Source organism: Crinia signifera, chromosome 5 (genome assembly GCF_055691185.1).
Source record: "Crinia signifera chromosome 5, ASM5569118v1, whole genome shotgun sequence".
Lineage (NCBI taxonomy): Eukaryota > Metazoa > Chordata > Amphibia > Anura > Myobatrachidae > Crinia > Crinia signifera.
The window spans coordinates 52,048,620-52,075,002 of record NC_139221.1 but is presented as its reverse complement, the minus strand read 5'-3'; the positions used below and the strand labels follow the sequence as shown (position 1 = coordinate 52,075,002).

At 44.0% G+C, this 26,383-nt stretch overlaps 1 protein-coding gene across 2 annotated transcripts in view; it reads left to right on the top strand.

Moving 5' to 3' along the window:
• Positions 1–26,383, top strand: part of ARFGEF1 (ARF guanine nucleotide exchange factor 1) — a 176,131-nt gene that overhangs the window by 102,794 nt on the left and 46,954 nt on the right. For both annotated transcript variants that reach the window (XR_014474840.1, XM_083187219.1), the window contains exons 11-20: positions 1,017–1,116; positions 1,249–1,388; positions 3,227–3,335; positions 4,458–4,659; positions 6,555–6,666; positions 12,810–13,015; positions 14,055–14,139; positions 14,463–14,634; positions 17,427–17,578; positions 19,206–19,334. Coding sequence is in view for 1 of the 2 variants with exons in the window: in XM_083187219.1 (XP_083043345.1) it covers positions 1,017–1,116; positions 1,249–1,388; positions 3,227–3,335; positions 4,458–4,659; positions 6,555–6,666; positions 12,810–13,015; positions 14,055–14,139; positions 14,463–14,634; positions 17,427–17,578; positions 19,206–19,334 (1,407 nt within the window). In the remaining variant the exon portion in view is untranslated. The remainder of the gene's footprint in view (positions 1–1,016; positions 1,117–1,248; positions 1,389–3,226; positions 3,336–4,457; positions 4,660–6,554; positions 6,667–12,809; positions 13,016–14,054; positions 14,140–14,462; positions 14,635–17,426; positions 17,579–19,205; positions 19,335–26,383) is intronic.

Sequence of the window (26,383 nt, the reverse complement as noted above, 5' to 3'; positions counted from 1 at the left end):
ATTTTTTTAGCAGATATTTTGCACGTCTCTCACAGAGATGTTTGTACACAAAGGGTTAATCCTTGTTGTTTCCAGAGAATTATTCACAAGTTTTCTTTTATTTATTTATAAGTACGCGTAGTGACTAGCAGAAAATGTATCAGTAAATAAGCAACATTTTCCTATATGCACTATGGAATGTAGTCCTTGTATGTATGAGCATTCTGTGAAACATTGTCAATATGCTAGGGTTGTATTCCCCAAAAAGAAAGCAATATATTCATAACAGAACAATATCACTAGCTTAATCTTTGTTCTATTCACCCAGTGGTGTAGCTAGGTGCCATGGTGCCTGAAGCAAGGGCATGTTTCTTAGTCCCCCCCAATTTGTAGTAGGCGGGGCTCTTGCACGCTGAAAAGTGGACTCGGACTAACATTATACCACACACCATAATGCCCATTGTACATTTTAAAAAACTTTGTATTACCAATTACACAAAAAGCCACAAACCGTAATGCCCATTACACATTTGACACATAAGTGCCACTTTCCTTCATGCTCGATGCCAAGGGGGACTGAAATTGCTTGTTGCCAAGGGGGACTGAAATTGCTTGTTGCCAAGGGGGACTAAAATTGCTTGTTGCTCCCAGCCACTATTTTCAATTCAAGTCTCCTGCTGGACCACTAGCCAATAGATGCTCGCAGTCCAGCAGCCACAAATGCTGCTTCTGATTAGATGATGTACTGCAAGCGCCTATTGGCTAGCGGTCCAGTGGGAGACATGAATTGAAAATTGAAGCACTTCACCTGGACACAGTGGGGAGTGGGCAGGGGTGCGGGCTAGCTGGCGGTGCAGGCATGGTTCCGGCACCCTGTTATCTTCCGGCGCCCGGAGCTCGTGCACCGCCCTTTTATTCACCTACGCAAATAAGATGTTAAATATGAGTTTTGCATTTCATGTTATGTGAATAGACCACAAATAATGAGTGTGATTTGTATCTGACAACTAATTGCATTCAGTCTATATTCGATTTAGGTTTTCTTCAAAGAAATTTTCCTTTATATCCTGGAAACCTCAACTAGCTCATTTGATCACAAATGGATGGTTATTCAGACATTGACCAGAATCTGTGCAGGTATGAGTTCCCTTATATTCTGCGCTTGTATCTCACCATCTGTAAATCCTGACCTCTTTGCTGTTGGCTAACATGACAGAAGTCTGAGTGTCTGGCTCTAATCCCCTCCGCTTTGTTCTATGCCTCCTGCAGATGCCCAAGGGGTGGTGGATATTTATGTCAATTACGACTGTGACTTGAATGCAGCAAACATCTTTGAACGATTGGTTAATGATCTCTCAAAGATCGCTCAAGGAAGAGGCAATCAGGAACTTGGCGTGTCAAATGTTCAGGTATGTAATTACTCTTACTATGTAATTTTCCTGGTGATTAAAGTTTTAGCCAATTCCTAGCCAATTAAGAATTTAATTTGATTTTCACTCATTTGAAGTGATAAATTGTTTGGAGTTAATGTTCTCCATTTAGAAATGTTTATGTTTTTTTGCATTTACAGAATTGGGGACTTATATTCATGTTGTTTAGCAACTTGTTCTTACTACATGGGTCCTTTTAGCATGAATAATGTTTATTAGAACTACGGTCAGCTATAGCAGTATCTTATACCCCTTTTACACCGCACAAATAACCCGGATTTTTGCCGGGTTGACCCGAATCACTGTGCTGTCTTTAAGCGCCAACAGGAAAAACCCGGGTCCAGCAACACGGCATTCCGACACAGGTTAAAAGAAGGGTTTTACCCGTGTTGCTGGGCAGTGTAAACGGATAACCCGGGTTGAGCTACCCGGGTCCCATTTATACTATAGTGAGAAGGCAGCGTCAGATCCAAGTGCTGCCTCCTCCCCCACCAACCCGATGACACACGGCTCTTTACCCATGTGACCTCAGTGACATGGCTTATTACCGGGTCGCTGAGGGGCGCTTCACCTCGCAAATGCCTGGTCGCTCCCGGGACGGACCTGTGTCCAAACCCGGGGTGCGACCGTGTATTGGGGATTTGAAAGCTGTATAAGTGTTACTCTCTGGGTTATCCACTCTTGGATGCCACGTGAAGCACCTTTTAGTGTGCGGAGTCCTGCGTTATTTTTTGTGGATGTACGTTCCTGAATTCCAGTGTGTCATTGTTCTGGGAACCCCATTGTTGATTTGTCATAGTTTTTGAACCCCAAAATTGGTTTCTTGACTATAACATTTATAAGATATCTGACGAGAGGGAGCCCAAAACCTATTGCATCAAAAAAAAAAAGCTTAAAATGCTCCTGCACACAGTTGAATTAGGAGTACACCGTTTACTATTTAAGAAGCCCATTGAGAACACTGGTCCTGGCCCTGGCGATTAACTAGATTTATCCAGCATGCTGCATATTAGTCTCCAGGGCGAAAGCGATGCGCGCAGCGTGATTTAGGGGCATTTTCGAAGCGATCTAGTGACACCGCTACGTGTGTAGGCCACAACAGTGTGTAACAAGCTATACTGAAAGTGGCTGAGAAAATACAGTGGGGCAAGATATAACTAGCAAGTAATAATAAGGTCTTTGCAGAAATCCACCCTGTTCAATATACAAAGGTCTGACCTCTGCCCCCTAAGTGCATACACCGTAGGTCTTGTTTTCAGGATTAACCTGAGAAATAATTAGACTAAGCAAGTTTAGCAACTATCCCAGCTATTGCCACCAAGGTAATTTTTCATAATAAGATTTGTACCTGGGATTTAAACCTGGTGAATAAGCAACTGGCGAAGAGTCAGCATAAGGGCATCAATATGTTATTTTATATACGACTTCTAAAACTTATTTTTCTGATGCAATAGGGTTTGGGCTCCCTCTCGTCAGATATCTAAATGGATTCAGAGATTCCCAGTCCCAGAATAAATACAAGTGAAAAATTTCAGTATAAATTTTCACAAATCATTCAGATGAAATCGCTAATTAGGTTAAAAAAAAAAGGAACATACAGCTACAGCTTAATAATACTCACTGGTGCCGTTATTGTTAAACTGTTTTTGTATGTATATAGCGTGTGTCTCTTACTGTACACGGTAGTATGTAACATAATAGTCATGCTGCAATGGAGTTAGTAGAAAGGTACAGGGCTTTATATAAGTGAAGTTGACCATTCGGTGTGTATTGAATGTTTGTGTTTTACAGACCTTGTAATATGTTTTGTTGTACAGGAATTGAGTCTGAGAAAGAAAGGCTTGGAGTGCTTGGTGTCCATTCTGAAATGTATGGTAGAGTGGAGTAAGGACCTTTATGTGAATCCCAACTCCCAGTCAACCCTTGGTAAGAATATCTAACAGCGGTATACAGATGTGTCCTGTTGTACTGTGGCTTCAGTCACGCCAAATAGCCACTCTTTACGTTCCAGCGCCCATGTGACACTGCCACTGCGAGCACTTTTTTGCGCAGAATTAATAAAATTACTGGAAGCGACAAAGGGGTATATTCAATTGATGCCGCATCCATTCCAAAATTCTTTTGCCGGAATGGATCCGGCATCCATTATTCAATTCAGCGGCCAAATCCGGATGTCTGATTTGGCCTCTGAATGATGCTCACCCGGCTGACGCGGGGACCGTGTTAGTGTGATGGCGGGAGCCGAGACGGGGCCGGGTGAGCTGGCGGCGAGTATGTATGGGAGGCGGCGGCAGACAGGAGGACAGCACCATGTAAGCTGCTGCTGCTCACCTGGCACCATCCTCCCTCAATCCGACGTTTTTTCAGGTCGGATTGAGATTGCCGTAAACATGGACAAAACCTTTCGGTTTTTGTCAGTGTTTCCGTCAAAAGCAGGTGGATTAGCGGCTATTCCGTCAATCCACCTGGTTTTCAACGAGTCAGAACATTTCTACCTGCCGGAAAAAAACAGCACCGAGTAGGTCGGAACCCCTTCCGATCTATTCATGTGGAAAACTGCCGTCTTTTTGGCAAGACGGCAGTTTTGACATGCATTGAAAATACCCCAAAGCTGTAATGTTAGTGTACGCATACAAGTGTGACATTTGCACATCTGTGTGCAATCAATCTGTGCAAAAAGACTGTAATGCGTGTAGCTGCAGCTTTCCTCACACCAATTTTTATTGCGCTTAATCTGCAACTTTGTACGTGTGTGACACCTGCACGATTCCTACACAATTAAAGTCGTAGCTTAGTGTCGTTAGAACAGTGTGAGCGTCTCTCTCTGCTAATTCAGGAAAGCGATTAAGATGCAAAATTTAAGGTAGAATTCGGTGCACTACCACTCGGAGAGGATCAGTCATGCCGAGAATCTTGCACCATGCTAGGTGTATGAGGACACATCTGTACAGTCTTTTCTGGAATTATTACTTTTGTGGAATATAGTGCATACAGTATGTATGGAAATCTGGCATTGTTGTTTCCTAACTGATTATCTTGCTACAATAGGACAGGAAAAACCCGTTGAACAAGAGACGAATGAGACCAAACACCTGGAGACCATAAACCGATATGGAAGCCTGAACTCTCTGGATTCCACCACATCCTCCGGCATCGGCAGTTACAGCACGCAGATGTCCGGCACAGACAACCCCGAACAGTTTGAAGTTTTGAAACAGCAAAAAGAAATAATAGAACAAGGGATAGATTTGTAAGTTCAACCGTAGAGTACCTAACGCGTGGGAACTATGCACAAAACAACCACATCCTGTAATCTGTCGTCATCGCTACTCTGTCATGTCGTCATCCTGTTCTTGAACACAGTTAAATACTTTCTAATGCTGGTTAAACACTACACAATGTGTGTACCAAGAGATGTCTATGGGGACCGTACCCAGCAGGGTGGCATCTGCAAATGCACACATACTTACCATTACTGTACATGCATGATAAAGGAGGGCATTGTTAAAGCGGAAGCGAGCACCGTTAAATATTAAGGCCACAATTCAATGCTGCCTGCTCGCTGTCACAGCTCACAGGGTCAGTATTCAACTTACCCCCCTGCATACGCTAATTACTCCCTCGCTAAGTTTTTGGAGCGAGGGGGAAAGGGAATATGAGGTCACTAAAACAACGAGACTCGCGGCTAAATGCAGCGGGCTCCCTGCATTAGCCACGAGCATCACTGTTTGGGGGAATCATCGCTGTCCTCCAACAGCAAGGATTTCCCCGGCGTGTTGAATAGGGTGAGCGGCCGGCGTGGGGGTTAAACAGCGAGGATCACTTGTTTTAAGCAATTCCCACCTTTAACCCCCTTGCCGGCTGCATAGAATACACCCCTGTGTCATGTATTAAAGGATTCCTATGTTTTCTTTTCCGAAACGGAGTGAGGGGGAATCCGCGTATGTGGCCGCTAAAACAGCGAGTCTCGCGGCTCAATGCAGCGGGCTCCTTGCAGTAGCCATGAGCCTCACTGTTTGGGTGAATGAGGATTCCCCCAGAATATTGAATAGAGTGAGCGGCCGGAGCGGTGGTTAAACTGCGAGGATCGCTTGTTTTCTGCGTTCTCCGCTGTTTAACCCCCTCGCCGGCCGCATTGAATAAGGGCCAGAGTGTGTACAATCTAGTCGATATGCACTATAATATAATTAACAATATCGTTAATGATTATAGTCTAGTGTAGGTAGGGTCTATTTATCGTTACTACAGGTTGAGTATCCCTTATCCGAAATGCTCGGGACCACGAGCATTCCGGATAAGGAATATTCCGGTTTTTGGAATAATTTTTTTTTAGCCATACTTACCTGCCCCTAGTGGGTCCCCGATGGTCCCTCGGCGTCCATGGAGTCCTCCGGCGTCCACGGCAGGCCACCAGCACCGTCTCCGGCATCTCCAGCGGTCCCAGGAGTGCTTTGCGCAAGTTCCCAGGCGCGCCGGTGACGTCACCGGCGCGCGCGCACTCGCACAAAGCACTCCTGGGTTCGCTGGAGACGCCGGAGAGGATGCTGAAGGCCTGCTATGGATGCCGGAGGACTTGGTAAGTATTAAAAGAGGGTTAGGGGGGGGAACAAAAAAAAAATTTGAATTATTCCAAAAAAACACGGTTTTTGGAATAATTCGGATACGGGATGCCCGGATACGGGATACCCGACCTGTAATATATTTGTGCATCAAAAAATGAAGTAAACGTGATTTAAATAGGAATTATGTATTCTCGCTCAAAATGCCCTTTCTACAGTCATTTTAAGTTGTAATGATGAAACGAGTTAATCAGTTCAGATTGCAAAGCTTAAGTTTGCAAATATACTATATACTAGCAACAAACTGTAGCTAAAACATGAATCAGTGAGGCACTTAATTTAATGTGTTCCATAGCTGAGTTTCCTGCCCGCTGCACAAAGCAGTGCTCCATGGCTAATGTATAAAGGTTTCTCTTGAGCGAAACAGACTACTTTATATTGTGTTCCAGGATGTCTGCTTTTCAGAATAATGTTGATTTGGAGTTCAGACCGTGTATAAAACAAACGCCTTTTGAAGTTTAAATTTGAATTCCTGCATACATTAATTCTATGTGTCTTTAATTTCCCTTTGTTATTAATTATGCAGATTTAATAAGAAGCCAAAAAGAGGAATCCAGTATCTGCAAGAGCAGGGAATGCTGGGAAATACTCCAGAAGATATTGCACAGTTCCTGCATCAAGAGGAGAGATTAGACTCTGTAAGAATGAGTTTATTTTCATCACAGTAGAACACTTTGTGATTACAGATGAGAGGATCAGGACTTGTTTTGATTCTGATTTTTTTTTTCTGAAGTCCATGTTATATTATGCTCTGTAACCTTTTGTTCCAGTCAGAATTCCATCCGGGATTACTCATGTCTCAAATGTGCAAAGTACATTTGATCATAAATTCCTAGCAATATTCAGAATTTGTACATAGTCTACAGCAGGGGCGGATTGGGACTGGATTCCGGCCCGGGGGGGGTGTGTGTGTGCCTGCGCTGGCATACCTGTGCTGGCGATCGCCGGTGCAGAGGTGCTCCATCTGACTGGGATGCGCGTGCATCTCACACGCACGCGCGCCCCAGTTTCAGGACGGTGCCGTGGCGGCATCCTGCCCGTCTCCTCTTCAGGGAGAAGGCCAGGGATAGGGGGGGCGGCGCTGGGCACCGGGGGAGGTGACTGGTGGTGGAGCCAGCTCCGTAGCCATGGGGCACGCGCTGCTGGCGATGAAATCACCAGCCCCTGGAAAGATGGAGCCTGCTCCATCTGTATAAAAAAAAAATATATATATAAAAAAGTCAAATATAAAAACAAAGTAGCAATGGGGACCTGATTGGAGATATGTGGAAAGATGAAAAACCTGGACGGAGAGACAAATTAGGTACTTGTGTATTATAGCGGCGCCCCCGATGTTCATCGCGCAATGTTTTTATCGCATCGCATGCCATGCACCCGATGGCATGCGATGTGACACGATTTTTGCCCCCTATGCGATGAAACATTGTATAAGCACCCTAAAGGGTGCTTTTAAGCACCCAAATGGGTGCTTACAATGTTAAATGCACCCCCACGCCACCCCTCCACTCTAAACATGAACCCGAAGCGGGGCGAGCGCAGCGGTACGCGTCCTCCGACCTTTTCATACCCCCACTATCCACGTCGGCGTGGAGTTGAGAATAGAAAGTGTGGCGAGTGCATCGAGCCACCGAGCCCGAAGCGTGGCGAGCGCAGCGGATACCTTCACAGGTATCTGCGTCCCTTCGCGGGCTTCACAGGTATCCGCGTCCCCTCGCGGGGCTCGCCACGCTTCGGGCTCGGTGGCTCGCTGCGCTCGCCACACTTTCTATTCTCAACTCCACGCCGACGTGGATAGTGGGGGTATGAAAAGGTCGGAGGATGCGTACCGCCGCCCCTCGCGGGCTCGCTGCACTTGCCACGCTTCGGGTTCACGTTTATAGTGGGGGGGGTGGCGTGGGGGTGCATTTAACATTGTAAGCACCCATTAGGGTGCTTATACAATTTTTTATTGCATCGCATTGTATGCCATATACAATGTCATACAATTTTAAAATTGTATGACATTGTACAATATCACGCGATATCGCATGCCTTTTGGTATGCGATGCGATGGGCGCCGCTATAATACACAAGTACCACAAATTATATTCCCAATGGGGAGTCCAGATAGATAGATCACTTGGTGTCGCTGGAGGTTTCCAGTCCAAATGTGGACTTTATGATCGAAAGCGGGTCTTCTCTAGAATGCGGCTTAGTTCCAAAGTGAGTGGGTACTCCAAATTATTGAGGGAAAGAAATAACAAAGGTCCAGATGATTAAGATGGTGGAAGTGTACAGGTCCCAGGGGTCGCACCAATGCATGTCACTCTAATCAAAGGGCAGATTTTTCAAGGAAGCTGCCCTTTGGTGTTCGTGAAACGCATTGCTGTGACCCCTGGGACCTGTTTTTGTAGTGCCACATGTAGAGCAGTTGTATGTGTGACTGACACGAAGAACCGTGGTTTCTGTGATCACCATACTCCGGTTTTGAAAAACAAAAATTTGGGCGAAGCCTGCATTGATTACGAGCAAAATACTAATGTCACATGCCTAAATATATTTGTTAAAATGCTTCTATGTATGAAGACAAACGCTTTGTCCTGGTTATTGCATGTTTGAAAGGCTTACGTTTGCCCTGAGCTGCGTTTCTCTTTTCCTTTGAGTAGAAGTGTAAATGCTTCTGAAACAGTTCCATAGTCCGCTCATGGCGCATGGAAAGAAGAAGCCTGCATCTGTTTTACGCTCCAAGATATAGCTGTATGTAAAGCTACCTCTCTGCAAGTATGTTTTATATAGAGCGGTAGTTATCACTGCATCATCTGTTGGAGATGTGCCTCATCATTACTCTTTGGTGCTGCAGGACTTTGGCTCTAAAGCCATATGGTGGCACTTGAGGCATTTGCAGGTACCAACCTTCTCTGACTACTGTGCTGCCCCTTCCTCCTGTTCCCTTACACCTTCTTTCCCCACAGAAAATAACTTTTTTGGCATTTTAGACCCTCTTTAACCCTTTGAGTGCCAACGTTGCTGTGAGTGATCCTCAAAATATCCGCTAAAAATGCCAGCGGCGACCACAGAGACTGTTTTTTTAGTATAAATAAATACACATACAGCCAAGTCAATTCATTGGGCAGTATTCAATGAGAAAATTCTCCGTGCATGGAGAGCGTTTTATTTCGCTCTCCATGCACTCTCCGTGTTTTTGCAGAGATTCTCCATGTTTGGAGATTCTCCGTCACGGCACTTTATCCACTATTCAATGTGGCTGATGCTCGCCGCCACTCGCGGCGAGTCTTAACCCCTGCAGTGGACGAGCGTCCGCGGCAGGGAGCTTTCAGGGAGCCGGGGGACGGAAGCAGCCAGAGAGATTAAAGTCTCCCTGGCTGCTCCAGAGGAATGTGGTGGGGAGGGGGGCTCCCCAGGACCCAGGCAGCACAGGCTGCCCCCCCCCCCTATAGCCAGCGGGGGACCCAGTATTCACTGCACCCGATCGTGCATATTAACGATCGGGTGCAGTGAATATATGAATATGTAATGAGCGGCTCGAGCGCTCCGGCCCCCTGCTGGCTGCACTGTGTAAAAAAAAAATATATATATTTTTTTAAATTAAATATATATTCATGTGCTATAAGCACATGAATAAAAATAACATGCCCCTTCACAGAAAAAAAAACCTGATTTTTTTACACCAAAATTAAAAAAAAAAAAACTTTTAGTTTAAAAGTTCACATTCCAGCTCCCCATCAAAAGATGGAGAATTGCTACACGGAGAGACACGGAGAAAATCACTTAGAAAGACGGAGAATATTTCACATTGAATAGGGTTGCTCGCTTTTGGAGAGCAAAATGCTCCGTCCAAGGCGAAAAAAGCAAAAATTCTCCATAAAACACAGAGAATTTTCTCATTGAATACTGCCCATTGAGGTATTGGTAAATATTGCACCCAAAAAAAGAACAGTCGCTGTGAGCGGCGCTGGCATTTTTGATGGATATTTTGAGGATATTTTGGCACTCAAATGGTTAAACCAGATTGTGAATTACAGAAAATCAGAGGTGGCAGGCAGCCTTCTCGACATGGCTCCCAGCATACTCATTGGTGGATGGCTGGAGGCAGTGGCGACTCCAGAAGTGAGGCTGCAGCAAATTTCAAAACTCAGATATGGGGAGGGGGGGGAGGACACCAACTGCCATTGAGTCCGTTTGGAATGGCAGTTGGTGTGGCTCCCCTATTTGAATTTTTAACTGTGCTGCAGTTCTCCCTCTGGAGCCACTGGCTGGAGGTATCCTTCAGTTGGTGCTGACTGCCATTGCCACTGTATAGAAGCATGTGGTGATACGGCATGGGACCACCGAAGGGTTAAGACATAGATATATATATTTTTTTTTTTTTAACAAAAATGGATTCATATGAAGGGGTATGTAGGGCCCCCATTGCAGAGCTTTGCCCATGGCCTACAGTGCCGTTATAAGGTCTCTGGTTCCAACTTCGCAAAAGTTGCTGTTAATTAAACTGCCTCTTTAGAGGAAGCTCTATCAATGGTTAGTTTTAATCAAATTTTCTATGTGTTTTTCCATGATAATCTCACTAAAGGCAAATCACTATGTGAAACTTAAAAAAAACAAAAAAACATTTTACATTCATCTCGCTATCGGAGAAAGCATACTTACTTTTCTGCATTGCTGAACTGGTTTAATCAAGCAAAGTGTGCAAAGCCATGGAAAGCATGAAATCTAATCTCGCTTGTTTCAGGCCAGTGAGATTTTCTATTAATTTCAGCGGACAGTGTGTTTACCTGGCGGCTGACATGGCAAAGATGCGCTAAATAAATATTTTTTGAAAATAAAAAACATCAATTTCACTGCTATTGCGTTTAATTTCCATCTGGAAAATGGTCATACTCGGCTTAGCCATAAGTAAATAGTCAGCATGTGCACGCCGCCTGTGATTGGCTGAGTTTTTCACATTCATTTCTGAGTGTAATGTATCACACAGTGTCTTCTGCACTCACTGAACATTCGTTACTTATTTAAGAAAAGCTGGAACTTGGATTTTCAAAGTCAAAACACTCGAATTTGTTTGAATGTAGTATCTGTCTTTGGGCTCAGTTATGATTTCCTGACAGTCAAAATACCGACAGGCATTGGCAGGCAGTAAAAATGCTGACATTCATTTTGTAGACATTGTCAAAATGCAGATATTTAAAAAATCAACATTTCTTTTTTTGATGTCTGTGTCGGCATGGCCACCGTATAAGTGTACTGTGTCTCTTCCCGTTGCTCTCTGTGCTTTACATGCTTCGGGCGCACTAACTCTAAGCTTACTTGGATCGTGAAATAAGAACAGTTTCAAAGAAAATATCATGAAAAACATCTTGACTTTAACATGTTGACATTTTAAATGGTGGCGTTTTTACGTTGTCAGCATTGGAACATGTCAGAATTCTGACCGTGTCAGTATTTTGACTGCCGGCCAATGCCTGTCTGTATTTTGACCATCAATATTTTGACTGTCCGTAAATTGACTGCATCACCGGTCTTTCAGCAATTGGATAGCTTGGTTAATAAATTCCCTATTTTTTTTAGGATTTTTGAAGGTTTTAACTTAAGGATGAAATAGAACGGGAGAGATCATCAATAGACTATCAATTCCAACATATCGTTGTATAGATTGTACTTGAGAAATAAAACCTCAGAAGCTGATTGGTTGCTTTGGGCAATGTCTAATTCTGTTCCTATGACCCTGCCCTGTGATATGTAACTCTGCAGGGGCTTACACATTCAAAAGATCAGCACATTCATCTTCTGTGATACGAAGTGCTGTTGTGAACATCTTCATGATCTTATTGTTATAGGTTGTCATTCTCACTTCAGAACAGGGTACAGGGGACATACAGAGTGCACTGTCTGTTGGCAAATACATCCCAATAAAATACAATTGACTATGTATTCATACCTCCCAACTTTGTGAATATGAGAATAGGGACACTCGCGTGCGCCCGAAAAGGGGGCGTGGTGTATGTAAATGAGGGTGCGGCTTATGCAAATTAGGTCACGCCCTCGTTTTCGGCCGCGAATAGACGCTGTGCGCATTCGCATAGCGTCTATTCTGTGAGATTGGGGGGGACTCCCATCTGGCCCCCCCCACCCCCCGCAGCGGGACACTGCCGGACGCTGGAACGTTCCCGAAAATCGGGTCGTTCCCGCGTTTAGAGGGACAGTTGGGAGGTATGTGTATTGCAGTATATGCAGAACTGAACTGTCCGTCTCATCTTCATGAGAGTATCCAGCGACACAATCTCCGTTCCTGTAAATCATGGTGAAATTTAATAGGGTTGAGAAATTCAGAAAGTGAGTGATTTGGTAAGAAATCTCCAGTTTTCTTAAAGCAGCAATCATTTACACTGCAAAATCAAACTGGGTTTTGCAGTGTAAATGATTGCCGCTTAAAAAAAAAAAATATGGAGATTTCTTACCAAATCTCTCACTTTCTGATTCTCTCACTCTATTAAATTTCACCTGATCTGTCAGGAGAAAACAACTAATCACATTCCTATACTGTATATGAAATGATCCCACTTTGATATCTTAAATTATTTTATTTTTGTGCGGTTAGTGCCTATTAAATATTAATATTGTAATGTACATGTAGCATGTTTCTTGAATCCAACTTATGGCATCAACATCCATTATTCATCTCATAGCGTTAAGTCTTTAGTTCTCTTTAGAATGACTATATTTTATACAGTAGCTGTTATATATAACTACACTGGTTACATCATCTTATTTATGTTGTGTGTTACAGACTCAGGTGGGAGAGTTCCTTGGAGACCATGATAAATTTAACAAAGAAGTAATGTATGCGTATGTGGACCAACATGACTTTTTGGGGAAGGACTTTGTGTCTGCTCTCCGGTTGTTCTTGGAAGGATTCCGCCTTCCCGGTGAAGCCCAAAAAATTGACCGCCTAATGGAAAAGTTTGCTGCGCGCTACTTAGAGTGCAATCAGGGGTATGTTACACTGCGGTCTTGGTTCATCATTGGGACCATTGTATTCATTATACTGATGGTGGTAGAGGGCAGCCCTCACACTTCTGTGACCTGATAATTCCTCACATTCTTAGGTTCCAAGCTGAGTCATACTCCTGGGCAGAGATGAGTTCTCACCCTTCACAATGTACTGTGCAATTACAGGGACATTTCATGTATTTTTAAGATGAAAAACGGCAATGTTCAAATGCTGTTGAATGACACCTAGTAATAAAAAATGTGCCAGACAAAGGTGGAATTCTTAGCACATACATTTAAAGTAACAATAATTTCCTGTAGGAGAAGGAAGGGGACTTTGCAAAATGGCCACTAGTAGTAAGTTGCCCTATATGTAAAAGCACCACCCACTTTACCCTGTGGAATGATGACAGTCAGAAATCACCCGGATGCATCTGTTATTAAGATATATTAAAGTTTATAGGACAGTGTCTTAGTTAATGATTTGTTTTTGTATAACTCTGTGGGGTGTATTCAATGCTTTCTGCGAGCTGTGACGGTGAGCAGAGCTGATTGCTCGCTGTCACAGCTGGCAGGATCAGTATTCAACTGACCCCTTGCACATGCCATTTCCCCCCGGCTAGGTTTTTGGAGCGAGGGGGAAATGGCGTATGCAGCCGCTAAAACAGCAGGCTCCCTGCATTAGCCACGAGCCTCACTGTATGGGGGAATCATCGATGTCCTCTAACAACAAAGATTTCCCCGGCATGTTCAATAGGGTGAGCGGCTGGCATGGGGGTTAAACAGCGAGGAACGCTTGTTTTCGGTGATCCCCACCGTTTAACCCCCTTGCCGGCCGCAGTGAATACACCCCTGTGTCAGATTAAATACAAGAACACATTATTACACATATTTATATTGAAGGGCTGTCCAAACCACAGTCAAATGAAAATCATTCCAAATAGGGAAATCTAGATTACACATTATTTTTATTTTTATAATTACCTTTCATTTAGATTAAGTTTATGCATATTTTAATCGTCATTATGTTGTTATTTTTCAGACAAACCTTGTTTGCTAGTGCAGATACGGCTTATGTTTTGGCATATTCCATTATCATGTTAACAACCGATCTTCACAGCCGGCAGGTACGTTAGATAATTATGTTGTTACTTGTGCGCAATAGTATTCACACTGAATGTAAATGTATGAGGAGACAACTCATTTTTATTTGCCATAACTGCATAATTTAAGTTTTATAAGTCTGCTGTAATGTATCCAATATGCAATAAGTAAATTTACCCAAGATGCAATTGGTTTTGTATGTCATCTTCAAATGATGCAAAATAAATTTACTGTCTGATTATATGGATTACCGAGCTTGTGTAAATTAGCTTTGTTCGGGAACAACGTCTTGCAGCTCATCCTTCCGCCTTCCATTCTTTCTTCATTGAGCTTTATTGTCACGCAGGTGAAGAACAAAATGACAAAAGAACAGTATATTAAAATGAACAGAGGTATTAATGACAGCAAAGATCTTCCTGAAGAGTATCTATCTGCTATCTACAATGAAATTGCCGGGAAGAAAATCTCCATGAAGGAGACAAAGGAGCTAGCGATCCCCACAAAATCGTCCAAGCCAAGTGAGTTGCAAAAACTTGTCCCTGTGAATATGTATACATCCTGTTCCTATAAACTAGGTGGCATCCTCTAAAGCAGGGATGGGGAACCTTCGGCCCTTCAGCTGTTGTTGAACTACACATCTCAACATGCCCTGCAACACTTTTAGGTTTGCTAAATAGCAAAACTGTAGCAATGCATGCTGGGATGTGTAGTTCAACAACAGCTGGTGGGCCGAAGGTTCCCCATCCCTGCTCTAAAGCTATAGAAAAGTCTGAGCTGTTAGGACTGATGGAATATCTGGGTTTTGTTCTTCTCTAAGCACAATAATGAAATTAATTGGGTTCGATTTTGCTTACAGAGATCATGTCAGACTTTTTATGCTTTTTAGGTACCGAGCCAGTATGTGTAATATAATCCTGTAGCTGCATCCATCTAGGACACTGGTTCCCAAACTGTGTGCGTTGGCACCCTGAGTTGTAGGGGTGCCTCGGCTTGGTGGTCCTGGAACAATTCAAATTATTAATGGTCAATGTAACAGGCAAAACCAGTGCTGCTGGCTGCCAATCATAACATATGTGGACAAACTGAAGCAAATCCTATTCCTCACCATATGACTCACCCTAAGGATGACATTTAAACACAATTTACTTAATTTAATATTTGTTTCAGAATTTCTCAAAAAGAAATGTATGACCTAGGGGGGTGTCTTGACAAAATGTTGTTGCTCTAGGGTGCCGTGATTCAAAAAAGTTTGGGAAGCACTGACCCAGGACAAGGAAATGTAACACCGATAAGTAAAGTTAATAATGGGGCAGTACGGACACAGCTCTGAGGTCATGGTTTCAATACCCACCATGGCTCTAACTGTGTAGAGTTTGCATATTCTCCCCGTACTTGCGTGGGTTTCCTCCAGGTACTCCGGTATCCTCCCACAATCCAAAAAATATACTGGTAGGTTAATTGGCTCCCAACAAAATTAACACTAGAATGAATGTGTGTGCATGTACACGTGGTAGGGAATATAGATGGTAAGTTCCACTTGGGCAGGGACTGATGTGATTGTTCAAATATTCTCTGTAAAAAACTGCGGAATATAAAATAACGTAATAAATAAAATAATTGCTGATTGTAATTTAATTTTTTTTTAAATTAAATAGTTTTTGTTAAATATAATCTACAAGCTGATCTAGTAGGAAACAGCAGTTTTTAACATTGTAACATGACACAGCCGAAGAGGTCTGAGGTTGTATGCACTATATCAGTGTTTTTCAACCATTGTGCCGTGGCACACTAGTGCGCCTTGAGCTCTTCTCAAGTGTGTCCCCAGATCTAGAGATGCTCTTCTTTTCATGTAAAGGGTCAATGTATTTTATTTTTGTTACCTGTGGGGACCAGTGTGATTTATTTTCATTTTTATATGGGGGCCAATTTTTTTTTTTTTTCCTGTGGGGTCCAATGTGATTTGCCCTGTGGGGATCTCATGGTGTGCCTTGGCAATTTTTAAAATCTTATTTAGTGTGCCGCAAGGTAACAAGGTTGAAAATCACTGTACTCTATGGTTAATTATAAAGTATAATTGTAGTTTATTAAATGTTTCCATGTTTTTCTGTACACCAGTGAGCGAGTTCCGTATGTGGAAAACATGACACCTCCATAGATGCATAACCTCTTCTTTAATATCCTTAGTTCTAATATGGAACTATTTACTTATATTCAGTTATAGGTTTACGAGTGTAAATAGCTGGGTTGTCTTAAGGTGCTGAATTAGTTCTTTACCCCTTTCATAGGTTGGGATTTTTGTTTTATAGGAAGTATAGAGGCAAAATGCACTTTCACACTGACTTCCTGATGTAAAGGATTATTCATTCCTGCTCACAAATATCAGAAGCCATTTTCTAGAGCTAACATTGGCTGCAGAGATGTGCAACACGCGTAATATGCACATTCAAACATAGTGGAATCACCAGTCATGCCAACCAAAATGTGCTATATTATTTATTTATTTTTTAAATTTCCGTGGTGACAAATTCTGTGACCATCTTATAATTCCTCCAGGGTAACTGTAGCTCAGGGAAAGGGGGCAGGGGATGGAGGCCAAGGGCACAGGACTAATTGGCTATGAAGTAAGAAGGTTATCTCCAATCAACATATGAGTGAATAATTATAATATATAATATTGTTGTGGAGGTGCTCCCAGGGAGTAAGGTAAGTACAATTGCAAAAGGGTTGATATTCAAGGGAGAATATCAGAAAAGAAACTCCCGGGTGGGGCACAACCTTCTATACCCGGGAGTTTCTTTTCTGATATTCTCCCTTGAATATCAACCCTTTTGCAATTCCTCCAGGGTACTGTACAGTGGATACCGCTATGAACATTGCAAGTAGCAGTTATGGCAAGATGGCCACCGTAGTGTGACAGGAAGCGTGACGTGAGAACAACACTGGGTACCTGTAGAAGTTTTATGATGTACACAGAATGCATCCCCCAACTGGCATGTGACACCTTCCTAGGCAACCAATTCTATATCTGAGCATTTAGTGCCTTACCCTTCCTAAGTGGGTGTGGTATGCCCAGCCGACTGTTGAGATTCCGACAGTCAGTATGCTGACATCGGAATCCTGGCAGTCGGTACTTCGACAAGGGGGGGGGGGGGGGGGGGCGAGCGCAAGGAAGCTCCTTGCAGGCTCGGTGGATCACTACGCTGGCCACAGGTTCTAATCTCCCTCTATGGGGGTCCGTGATGATCTCCTCTAATTGTAGCATATTGTCAGAGATTTTCTGTAATGCCTGCCATGTCGATGACTACTACAGGTGTGGCTAGTGAGAAGCAGAGGAGGTTGTTGTACAACTTAGAGATGGAGCAGATGGCGAAGACGGCAAAGGCGCTGATGGAGGCAGTCAGTCACGTGCAGGCCCCATTCACCAGCGCCACTCATCTGGAACATGTGAGGCCAATGTTTAAGGTAAGCCTTTATTCCCTTTTCAATGCCGTTGTTACTGGGTGCCCATCCCCACAGAGGTCATAGTCATTGGGAACCTTTCTGTTCTATTTGTGTAATAACATACATATTCCGGGTAGAATAAAAACCTTTACGGAATTTAAGACCGAATTTGGTCTTCCTAAAACATACTTCTATCGATATCTACAGCTAAAAACTGCCCTTGAGGCTCAGTTTTCAGGGAAACCTCCGGTTTTCCGAGAATCTCCGATTAAAACCATAATCAAGGCAGGCGGGAAGAGTAAATTAGTTAGTAGATTATACACACGCCTAAATCAGGAAAAGGGTAAGGAAAACATGGAGGTGCTGAGGAGGAAGTGGATACAGGACCTAGGACCAATAGAGGAGGAGGAGTGGCATACAGCGGTCCTTCACATCTCTAATGCTACAAGTGCCATCCGGATACAACAGGTCCAATTTTTTATTTTGCATAGAGCATATTTGTCCGCCACGCGTATGGTTAAGTTTAAAGGAAGGGCTTCAGCAATATGCCCTAAGTGCAACGCCAGCCCGGGAACGTTCTTTCACCTGTTATGGCAATGCCAGCACGTATCTCTGTACTGGGAAGAAGTCATCCAAACGATGGTAGACTGCGGAATTCCTAGAGCTGCCCTGACAGTAAAAGGCTGTCTTCTAAATATTCTTGAAGACCGCTACCTCGAGGCCGGAGACCGGCAATATATCAACAACCTATGCACGATGGCAAAGGTTATTGTGGCCAGAAACTGGATGGCCAGAAATGAACCAAAATTGATATGTTGGAAAGCTTTAGTAAACTATACACTTAAGCATGAAAAGTACCTCCACATTAGTGGAAATACTCTGCCCAAATACCGGAAAATCTGGCATCGCTGGATTGAACTTTTTCCCGAGACAGAGATATAAAATCTGATTAATCAAGCGCCCTATAAATAGTGAGAACCCCAAATAGAATTGGCCCACGTTATTTTAAAGTCACTTGAGGATATACGGAACACTTAATTCACTTAAATCGCCTGTCACTTTGCAGTACTCTAAGAAAACTGCCGTAAAATAACACTCTACACTGTGTAAATAGATAGTAATAATAAATATGTTAGTAAATTACACGGCCAACCAGGGAGAAAATTCCCTATCCCGCAATATGCACTTTATTCTTCTTTAAAAATCTCGATATTCACAATACATTTTTTTTTTTTTTCACTTCTCTCTACTATATCGTATGGCACAACTAAATCACTCTAACAAACACAATGCGGACCAATAGTCTGTTAATGGCGAATTTAGCATCAGAAACAGGAAGGAGGCACTCTGCAGGGGAATAACAAAAATATACGATATGGTAAACAAGAATAGCAATTAAATAAAATACACAGAACTACAACATAAATAACATACATATTCTTCATAGGGATACTTTGGGTAAATTCTTGATTGTGTGTGTGTATGGAGTAGTGTCTTATGTTGTACTGTATCTGCAAATGCTATGAGCTTCATTTTTAGCACTATAACACCAACTAATTAATGTTAATTTCCAGCTAAAAACATTTTCTCCATCTTTCCGGGATCCGATGCTCTACATGGAGCTGATGTGTGTTCCTTTGTTCTGCAGTTGGCCTGGACTCCGTTCCTTGCAGCGTTCAGTGTGGGGTTACAGGACTGTGATGACACGGACGTCGCCTCTCTCTGTTTGGAGGGCATTCGCTGCGCAATAAGGATTGCATGTATCTTCAGTATCCAGGTAAACTATCTCCATTGTGATCTTCAGTGTGCCTTGTGCCCATCAGAGGTATATCCCTGTAGGCATTGGACTGTTCCCATGTGTTTCGCTGGCTATTTAGGAGTAAATAAGAAGTTCTAAGGTACATAAGATTGGTTCATATTTGAGAGACAGCGCCCAGAGGACAACCGCAGTGGACACCATTGAGATGAATTGGTGGAATGGTGACTGCAAGCTAGACCTTATAATCCAGCATCAGTGTCTGACTACGCTAACGCATTTACGTGTGGAACCCCTCAGCAAGGTTCTAAGATTTAGTGGAAAGCCTTCCCAGAGCATTGGGCGGCTGTCACTGCAGACAAGTGGTGACCGACTCTCTAGTAATGCCCATTATTTTGGCATGAGATGTTCAGCATGTGTATATGGGTGTTATGTTTAGTTTTCCACATAACATAACAATCCCCTAATCTCGCTGTTGGCTTTTTCAGACCTACGGGCGTATATATTGAATACTCCTGTATTGACAGAAAATTCTCCATATAGAACATAGATCTAATGAAAGAGACATTCTTTGTCATCACACTCAAACTGAAGCAGTGCACCATGGGAATGAGGACCAGTATACATAAACTGTACTCTGCCTAAGCCCACAATGTCCTACTCCTGTCAGTGTAACACAGTGAGGGCGAGATGTGGCACAAGTCTCGTGGGGTACAATCTTTTCTATGGGAATAAAGTGACAATTTACTCATTTCCTAAAATGAAAAACATTAAACAAAAACTTCAAACGTGGAAGGAGCATTAAATGAAGCATGTTCACACAAATACACATTAGATATCCATATTTAATGATGGACTCCTTTGTAAGCCTTTTATGAGTACAGCACACTCCATCCAGGCAGGTTTCCTATGTGGGCATTGAGCCAGGCGCTCAGATTCAGTAGTATCTGGGACACTGTGCTTGTCCTCTAATGCAGAGACTCTGGGAAGAAACACGTTTTACGTTCGTGTCTGTCATGTAACTCGTATGATTTGATGGCGTTTAAAATAATAATTAAAAAGTAATTTCTCATTATAGAGCAGCCTCTTCACGGTGGTAATATTGACTTGTTATCACCTTGCTCTGATAATGGTCTCCGGTGCTCAGGTACAGGGGAAAGTAATTTGTACTATGTAATTATTGGCACTGTGCTGCGGTAATCATCTCCTTTTGTCCCCCGGGCTCATCTCTCTCACCTTGCAGCTCTTCCTTATTATCCTTTTCCTCAGAGCTTTCTTATTAGTCAGTGTGTAATACCTCAGCGTTTCTTCAAGAACAGTGATCCTTCTGTGATCAGCATGTAAAGTGAGGGACTTCCAGTACATTGTATTCTGTTCCTTCTTACAGCTGCATTTTTCATTGACCAGCCTTTATATTGCCTTATTCTTTATATTTCTTAAAGCAAAGATTCCCAAGCTCGGTCCTTAAAGCTCCCTAAGTGTCCCGTTTTTAAGGATATCCATGCTTGAGCACAGATGATTTAAAAACCTTAAGGCCCCCATACTCTGGGCTGATTTGTCCTAAGGACAAATTGGTCCAGTTTGCCCGGAGCCCCCCCGGCAGCTCCCCAGGAGGCTCTCATGCGATCTGGCACTTGATGTGCCATTTTTACATGCAATAAATCGCATGATACTTTTTTTTTTCTCTACCAATCCTAATAAAGATACGGTTTCAATATAAAAAAAGACTAACAATGGCTTCCTTTGAATGGTGCAAGTACATTTCCTTGTAACATTCCAGAAGTTGAATTATTCTTTTATTAAATATTAATATTACTTCTAGTCTACCCAATTTTATACATGAAAATCATAATTTCCTCATTTGAGATATGTAAGATAAATGGTACAATTATCTTTTTTGTCCATCTCAGAGCCAGAAAGCTAGCAAGCCATTGAGAAATTGTCACGAAGCAACTATTTTCGTGCAGTTCTATTTTAGATCTCATTTAAAGCCATTACCCCAGGCCAGTGGCGGATTCAGGGGGGGGCACCCGGGCACGTGCCCCCCCTGTCATTTCATTTTGTAGCTGAGGTCCAGGGCTTTCCAACGAGCCCAGCCCCGTGTCTCTAGCCCCCCGGGAACTCGAGATATCGCCTGGCAAAGCTGTAACGTTTTTTCCCCATAGGATAATATGGGACCCTTCAATTCGGACCCCCACCCGGTTCCGACGGCTGCCAGTTCCGGCCCTGGCATCACAGAAGCTTGGGGTTGATCTCATTCAATTCCAATCGCTGGGCCTTCAAAATGTTACCAGGCTGGTCCATATCGGTCAATTGGTTCCAGAGATATTGCGCGTAAACCAATCTTTTTATTTTTGAAATGTAATTTCATGGCTGTTCATGTTCTTTGAGGGCAGATTACTCTGGAACCAAACGTTTCAGTTTTACTGGACCAAAATCATTCAAAGCCCACTCAAAAGTTCTTCAATATGATACTTGTCTCATGTAAATGGGTCAGCTGCTTCCGAAGATATAGCCGGTTAAATGAGATAACTGGTTAAAGGGGAGGGGGGGAGAGGTGGTTTTCTCTCCCCCTCACCATAGGCGTGCGCACAGGGGGTGCCGGGGGTGCACAGGCACCTCCGCACAATATCAGCACTTCCTAATGACCGGCAGTGGCAGTGCCCCCTCCCCCGGCCGCCTAGCAGTACCTGCGCTGGGCTGGGCTCCTTCAGCAGTCAGCAGGACCTCTCCCCCCCTCCCCTTTAACCGTGATTGGGCCACGCCCCTGCCTTTTCCTGTGCCCGGGTGAACTAGTGCAGCTGCAGTAGTAGTGAAGTAGTGCAGCTGCAGGCCACCTAGCAGTACCTGCGCTGGGCTGGGCTGGCCTGGGCTCCTTCAGCAGTCAGCAGGACTCGAGGTTTCAAAAGCGGGCGTGGCCATGGGGGGTCCGTGATTAGGCCACGCCCCTTCCTTTTCCTGTGCCCGGGTGAACTAGAGCAGCTGCAGTAGCCCTGTAGCCTACTGTTCTGTGTCAGGCTCACAGGATGGCTCCTGGCTGAAACCTGAAGGTAATGTATGCAGAGATTGGGGAGTGTGCCATTTATTGTGAGGGAGTGGGCTGTGTGTGAGAATGTAGTGAGGGGAACAGGGGGCCTGATTCAGGATCACTTACTAAGCATCAATCTTTTGCTGCCTAGCAAGCGGAACACCGCCCACGAATAACTGGGAAAACTGTACTGTCCCTGCTGTATTGTTACCTGCCTGGCTGATGCGGTGACCAGTGGTGCCGCTGATGGCTGCCTAGAGGCTGTACAGCTCGGCGGGTATGTGTTCCCTGTGTGATAACTGTGCTGTCTCTGCCTATATTGTTAACCACCCGGGGGTCCAGTGGTGCGGCTGATGGCTGCCAAGGCACTGCGCAGCTCAGCGAATATATGTTCCCTGTGTCTATATCACCCAGGGTACATCTAGTGTACACATATAATACATACATTAGTCACTGTGCTGTGTAATGTGACTATAGGTCACTACGTGCGAATATTCATCACTGTGCTGTGTAATGTGACTATGGGTCACTACGTGCGAATATTCGCCACTGTGCTGTGTAATGTGAATATGGGTCACTACGTGCGAATATTCATCACTGTGCTGTGTAATGTGACTATAGGTCACTACGTGCGAATATTCATCACTGTGCTGTGTAATGTGACTATAGGTCACTACGTGCGAATATTCATCACTGTGCTGTGTAATGTGACTATAGGTCACTACGTGCGAATATTCATCACTGTGCTGTGTAATGTGACTATAGGTCACTACGTGCGAATATTCGTCATTGTGCTGTGTAATGTGAATATAGGTCACTACGTGCGAATATTCATCACTGTGCTGTGCAATGTGACTATAGGTCACTACGTGCAAATATTCATCACTGTGCTGTGTAATGTGACTATAGGTCACTACGTGCGAATATTCATCACTGTGCTGTGTAATGTGACTATAGGTCACTACGTGCAAATATTCATCACTGTGCTGTGTAATGTGACTATAGGTCACTACGTGCGAATATTCGTCACTGTGCTGTGTAATGTGAATATGGGTCACTACGTGCGAATATTCATCACTGTGCTGTGTAATGTGACTATAGGTCACTACGTGCGAATATTCGTCACTGTGCTGTGTAATGTGAATATGGGTCACTACGTGCGAATATTGGTCACTGCACTCTGTATAATGTGAATATGGGTCACTGCGCACTGTATAATGTGAATATCTGTCACTACGCGCTGTGTAATGTGACTGTGGGTCACTGCGTGCTGTGTAATGAGAATATGGGTCACTATGTGCTGTGTCATGTGAATATGGGTCACTGCGTGCTGTATAATGTGAATATCGGTCACTAAGGCCCTTATTCTGATCGGTGCGGTCGGAGCCGATTATGCGGCCAGGACCGTGAGTGCGAAACCCCGCCTTCCATACGGATCGCCAACTCCGTCCGTATGCGGTAAGAAGCTGTCCGAACGGACCGCACGTGTATTTTTCACGGAATACGCCTCCTCCATCTAAGGGAACCTCCCCCATCATTCGATGGTCGCAGACCATCGAATGCAGGACCGAGTGCTCCACCAGCACCCGCAACCTCAGACCACACGGACATTTTTCCGTACAAAAGCAGAGATCTGGGCGGGCAGTTGACATCCGGCGATGTCATATGTCCGCCCCCTACACGTGCGTCACGGCCGCATTACCATACGTACGCCCAGCGTTTTGATGGGAACTCCCATAAAACGCGGGGCGTATGCATATGGTAATGAGCCCAAATAGCCCTTCAAGCCCCTCTCCACCCCCTGTTCGGAGTGTTCACATATCATGCGGAATTTCGCCGTACGCCCCGCTCGCACATGCGCAGAGACGCCTCTGCACATGCGCAGACAAAACATCGGCGGCCCGAACGCACGCGGATATATCCGCACCGATCAGAATAAGGGCCTAAGTGCTGTGTAATGTGACTGTGGGTCACTGCGTGCTGTGTAATGTGAATATGGGTCACTGTGTAAAGTGACTCTAGGTCACTACGTGCGAATATTTGTCACTGTGCTGTGTAATGTAACTATGGGTCACTACGCACTGTGTAATGTGATTATGGGTCACTGCCAATGTTCCCTCTAATTTTACGAAGGCTTTGTGCAGAAAAAGATATTGGCTGTGCAACTTTGGAAAAAAAATTTACATTTTTGTGCGTCACATAACGTATACAGGCCTAGGTTTCGAGTTCTGTTGAGTTAATAAAGCAATTTGAATGTTTACAGACTTCACACACCACACATATAGACTATAGCAGTGATTTTCAACCTTATTAAACTCGTGGCACAATAAAACAAGATTTTAACCTTTGTGCGCTCAGTTGTAATGTCTGTGCGCGGGCTCGGCGAGTTGTGTGCGCGCGCACACGCGCACAGCTTAGAGGGAACACTGGTCACTGCATGCTGTGTAATGTGATTATGGGTCACTACATGCTGTGTAATGTGAATATGGGTCACCATGCAGCCATTTTCCCAGTGGTCTTTACCGCTGCTCTACCGGACCGATGATGAGGTGAGTAGAATTAAATGGGTGAAGGGTGTACAGCGTGTGGGTCCCCCAGCGACACTTATGTGACATCATATGTAATAGCCATTACAATGTGTGGTATAATATGTAATGGGCATTATGGCATGTGTCATAATGTGTACTGGGCATTCTGGCATAATGTACAATGGGCATCACGGTGTGAGGCGTAATGTGTAATGGGCATCATGGTGTGAGGAGTAATGGGCATAGTGGTCTGAGTCAATGTGTAAGGGGCATCATAGTGTGAGGTGTAATGTGTAATGGGCATCACAGTGTGAGGTGCAACATGTAATGGGCATCACAGTGTGAGGCGTAATATGTAATGGGCCTTACAGTTTGTGGCATAATGTGTAATGGGAATTACAGTGTTTGGTATAATGTGTATTGGGCATTACGGTGTGTGGCATAACGTGTGTTGGGCATAATGGCATGTGGTATACTATGTAATCCCTATTATCCCTATTTTACAAAAATTTGTCAAGCCCTGGCATAATGTGCAATGTCAATTACTGTGTGTGGCATTATGTGTGATGGGCATTATGGTGTGTGGTATTATGTGAAATGGGCATTATGCTGGGTGGCATTATGTGGAATGGGCATTACTGTGTATTGCATTATGTGTGATAGGCATTATGTTGTGTGGCATTATGTGTAATGGGCATTATGGTGAGTGGCATTATGTGTATGGACATTAGGGTGAGTGGCATTATGTGTAATGGGCATTAGGGTGTGTGGCATTATGTGTAATGGCCATTACTGTGTAAATTTTCGACGCGCACTGTCCCTGTTTCTGGTGTGTGTGATGGGAATAATTAATCCTGAAGCCCATATACATAAAAAAGTCACCTATTTAGTTTGCATTGATGCCCAGTAGGCAGTGATGGACACGCCCAGTAGGCTTTGATGGACACGCCCAGTAGGCGTGGTGAACACGCCCCTCCAATGGTGCACCCCCTAAGAAAATGGGCTGCGCACGTCTATGCCCCTCACCCCAGAAAATGCAGGGACTAGGCTGGTGTAAAAGGGGCCAACCTGGGAATGCATTTTCTGGTGAGAAAGGGGTATTCTGCAGTGCTCTGAATACAGCCAGGCTCTGCCACTGTCAGTGGCTATCACTTCTGCCTGGCGGCGGCTGTCCCCCATTTACCGGGAGCATGTATTCCCCCTTGGCATTGAACATGTTATCCCACATGGCAACGAGCATGGAACCTCTGGCAATGAGCATGGAACCCTTGGCAATGAGCATGTAGATAAGCATCACTTATGTAGCATAATTTTTAATAGGCATTATGGTGTTTGGCATAATACATAATGGACATAATGGCGTGTAACTTAATGTGTAATGGACATTATGGTGTAAATGTTTAATGCACGCCTTTGGTGGACAATGTCCCTGTTTATGAAGCGTATTGTGAATTTTGGCTTAATCTGTGTGCCATTATGTGAATTCTGGCTCAATCCGTGTGGCATTCGGTGAA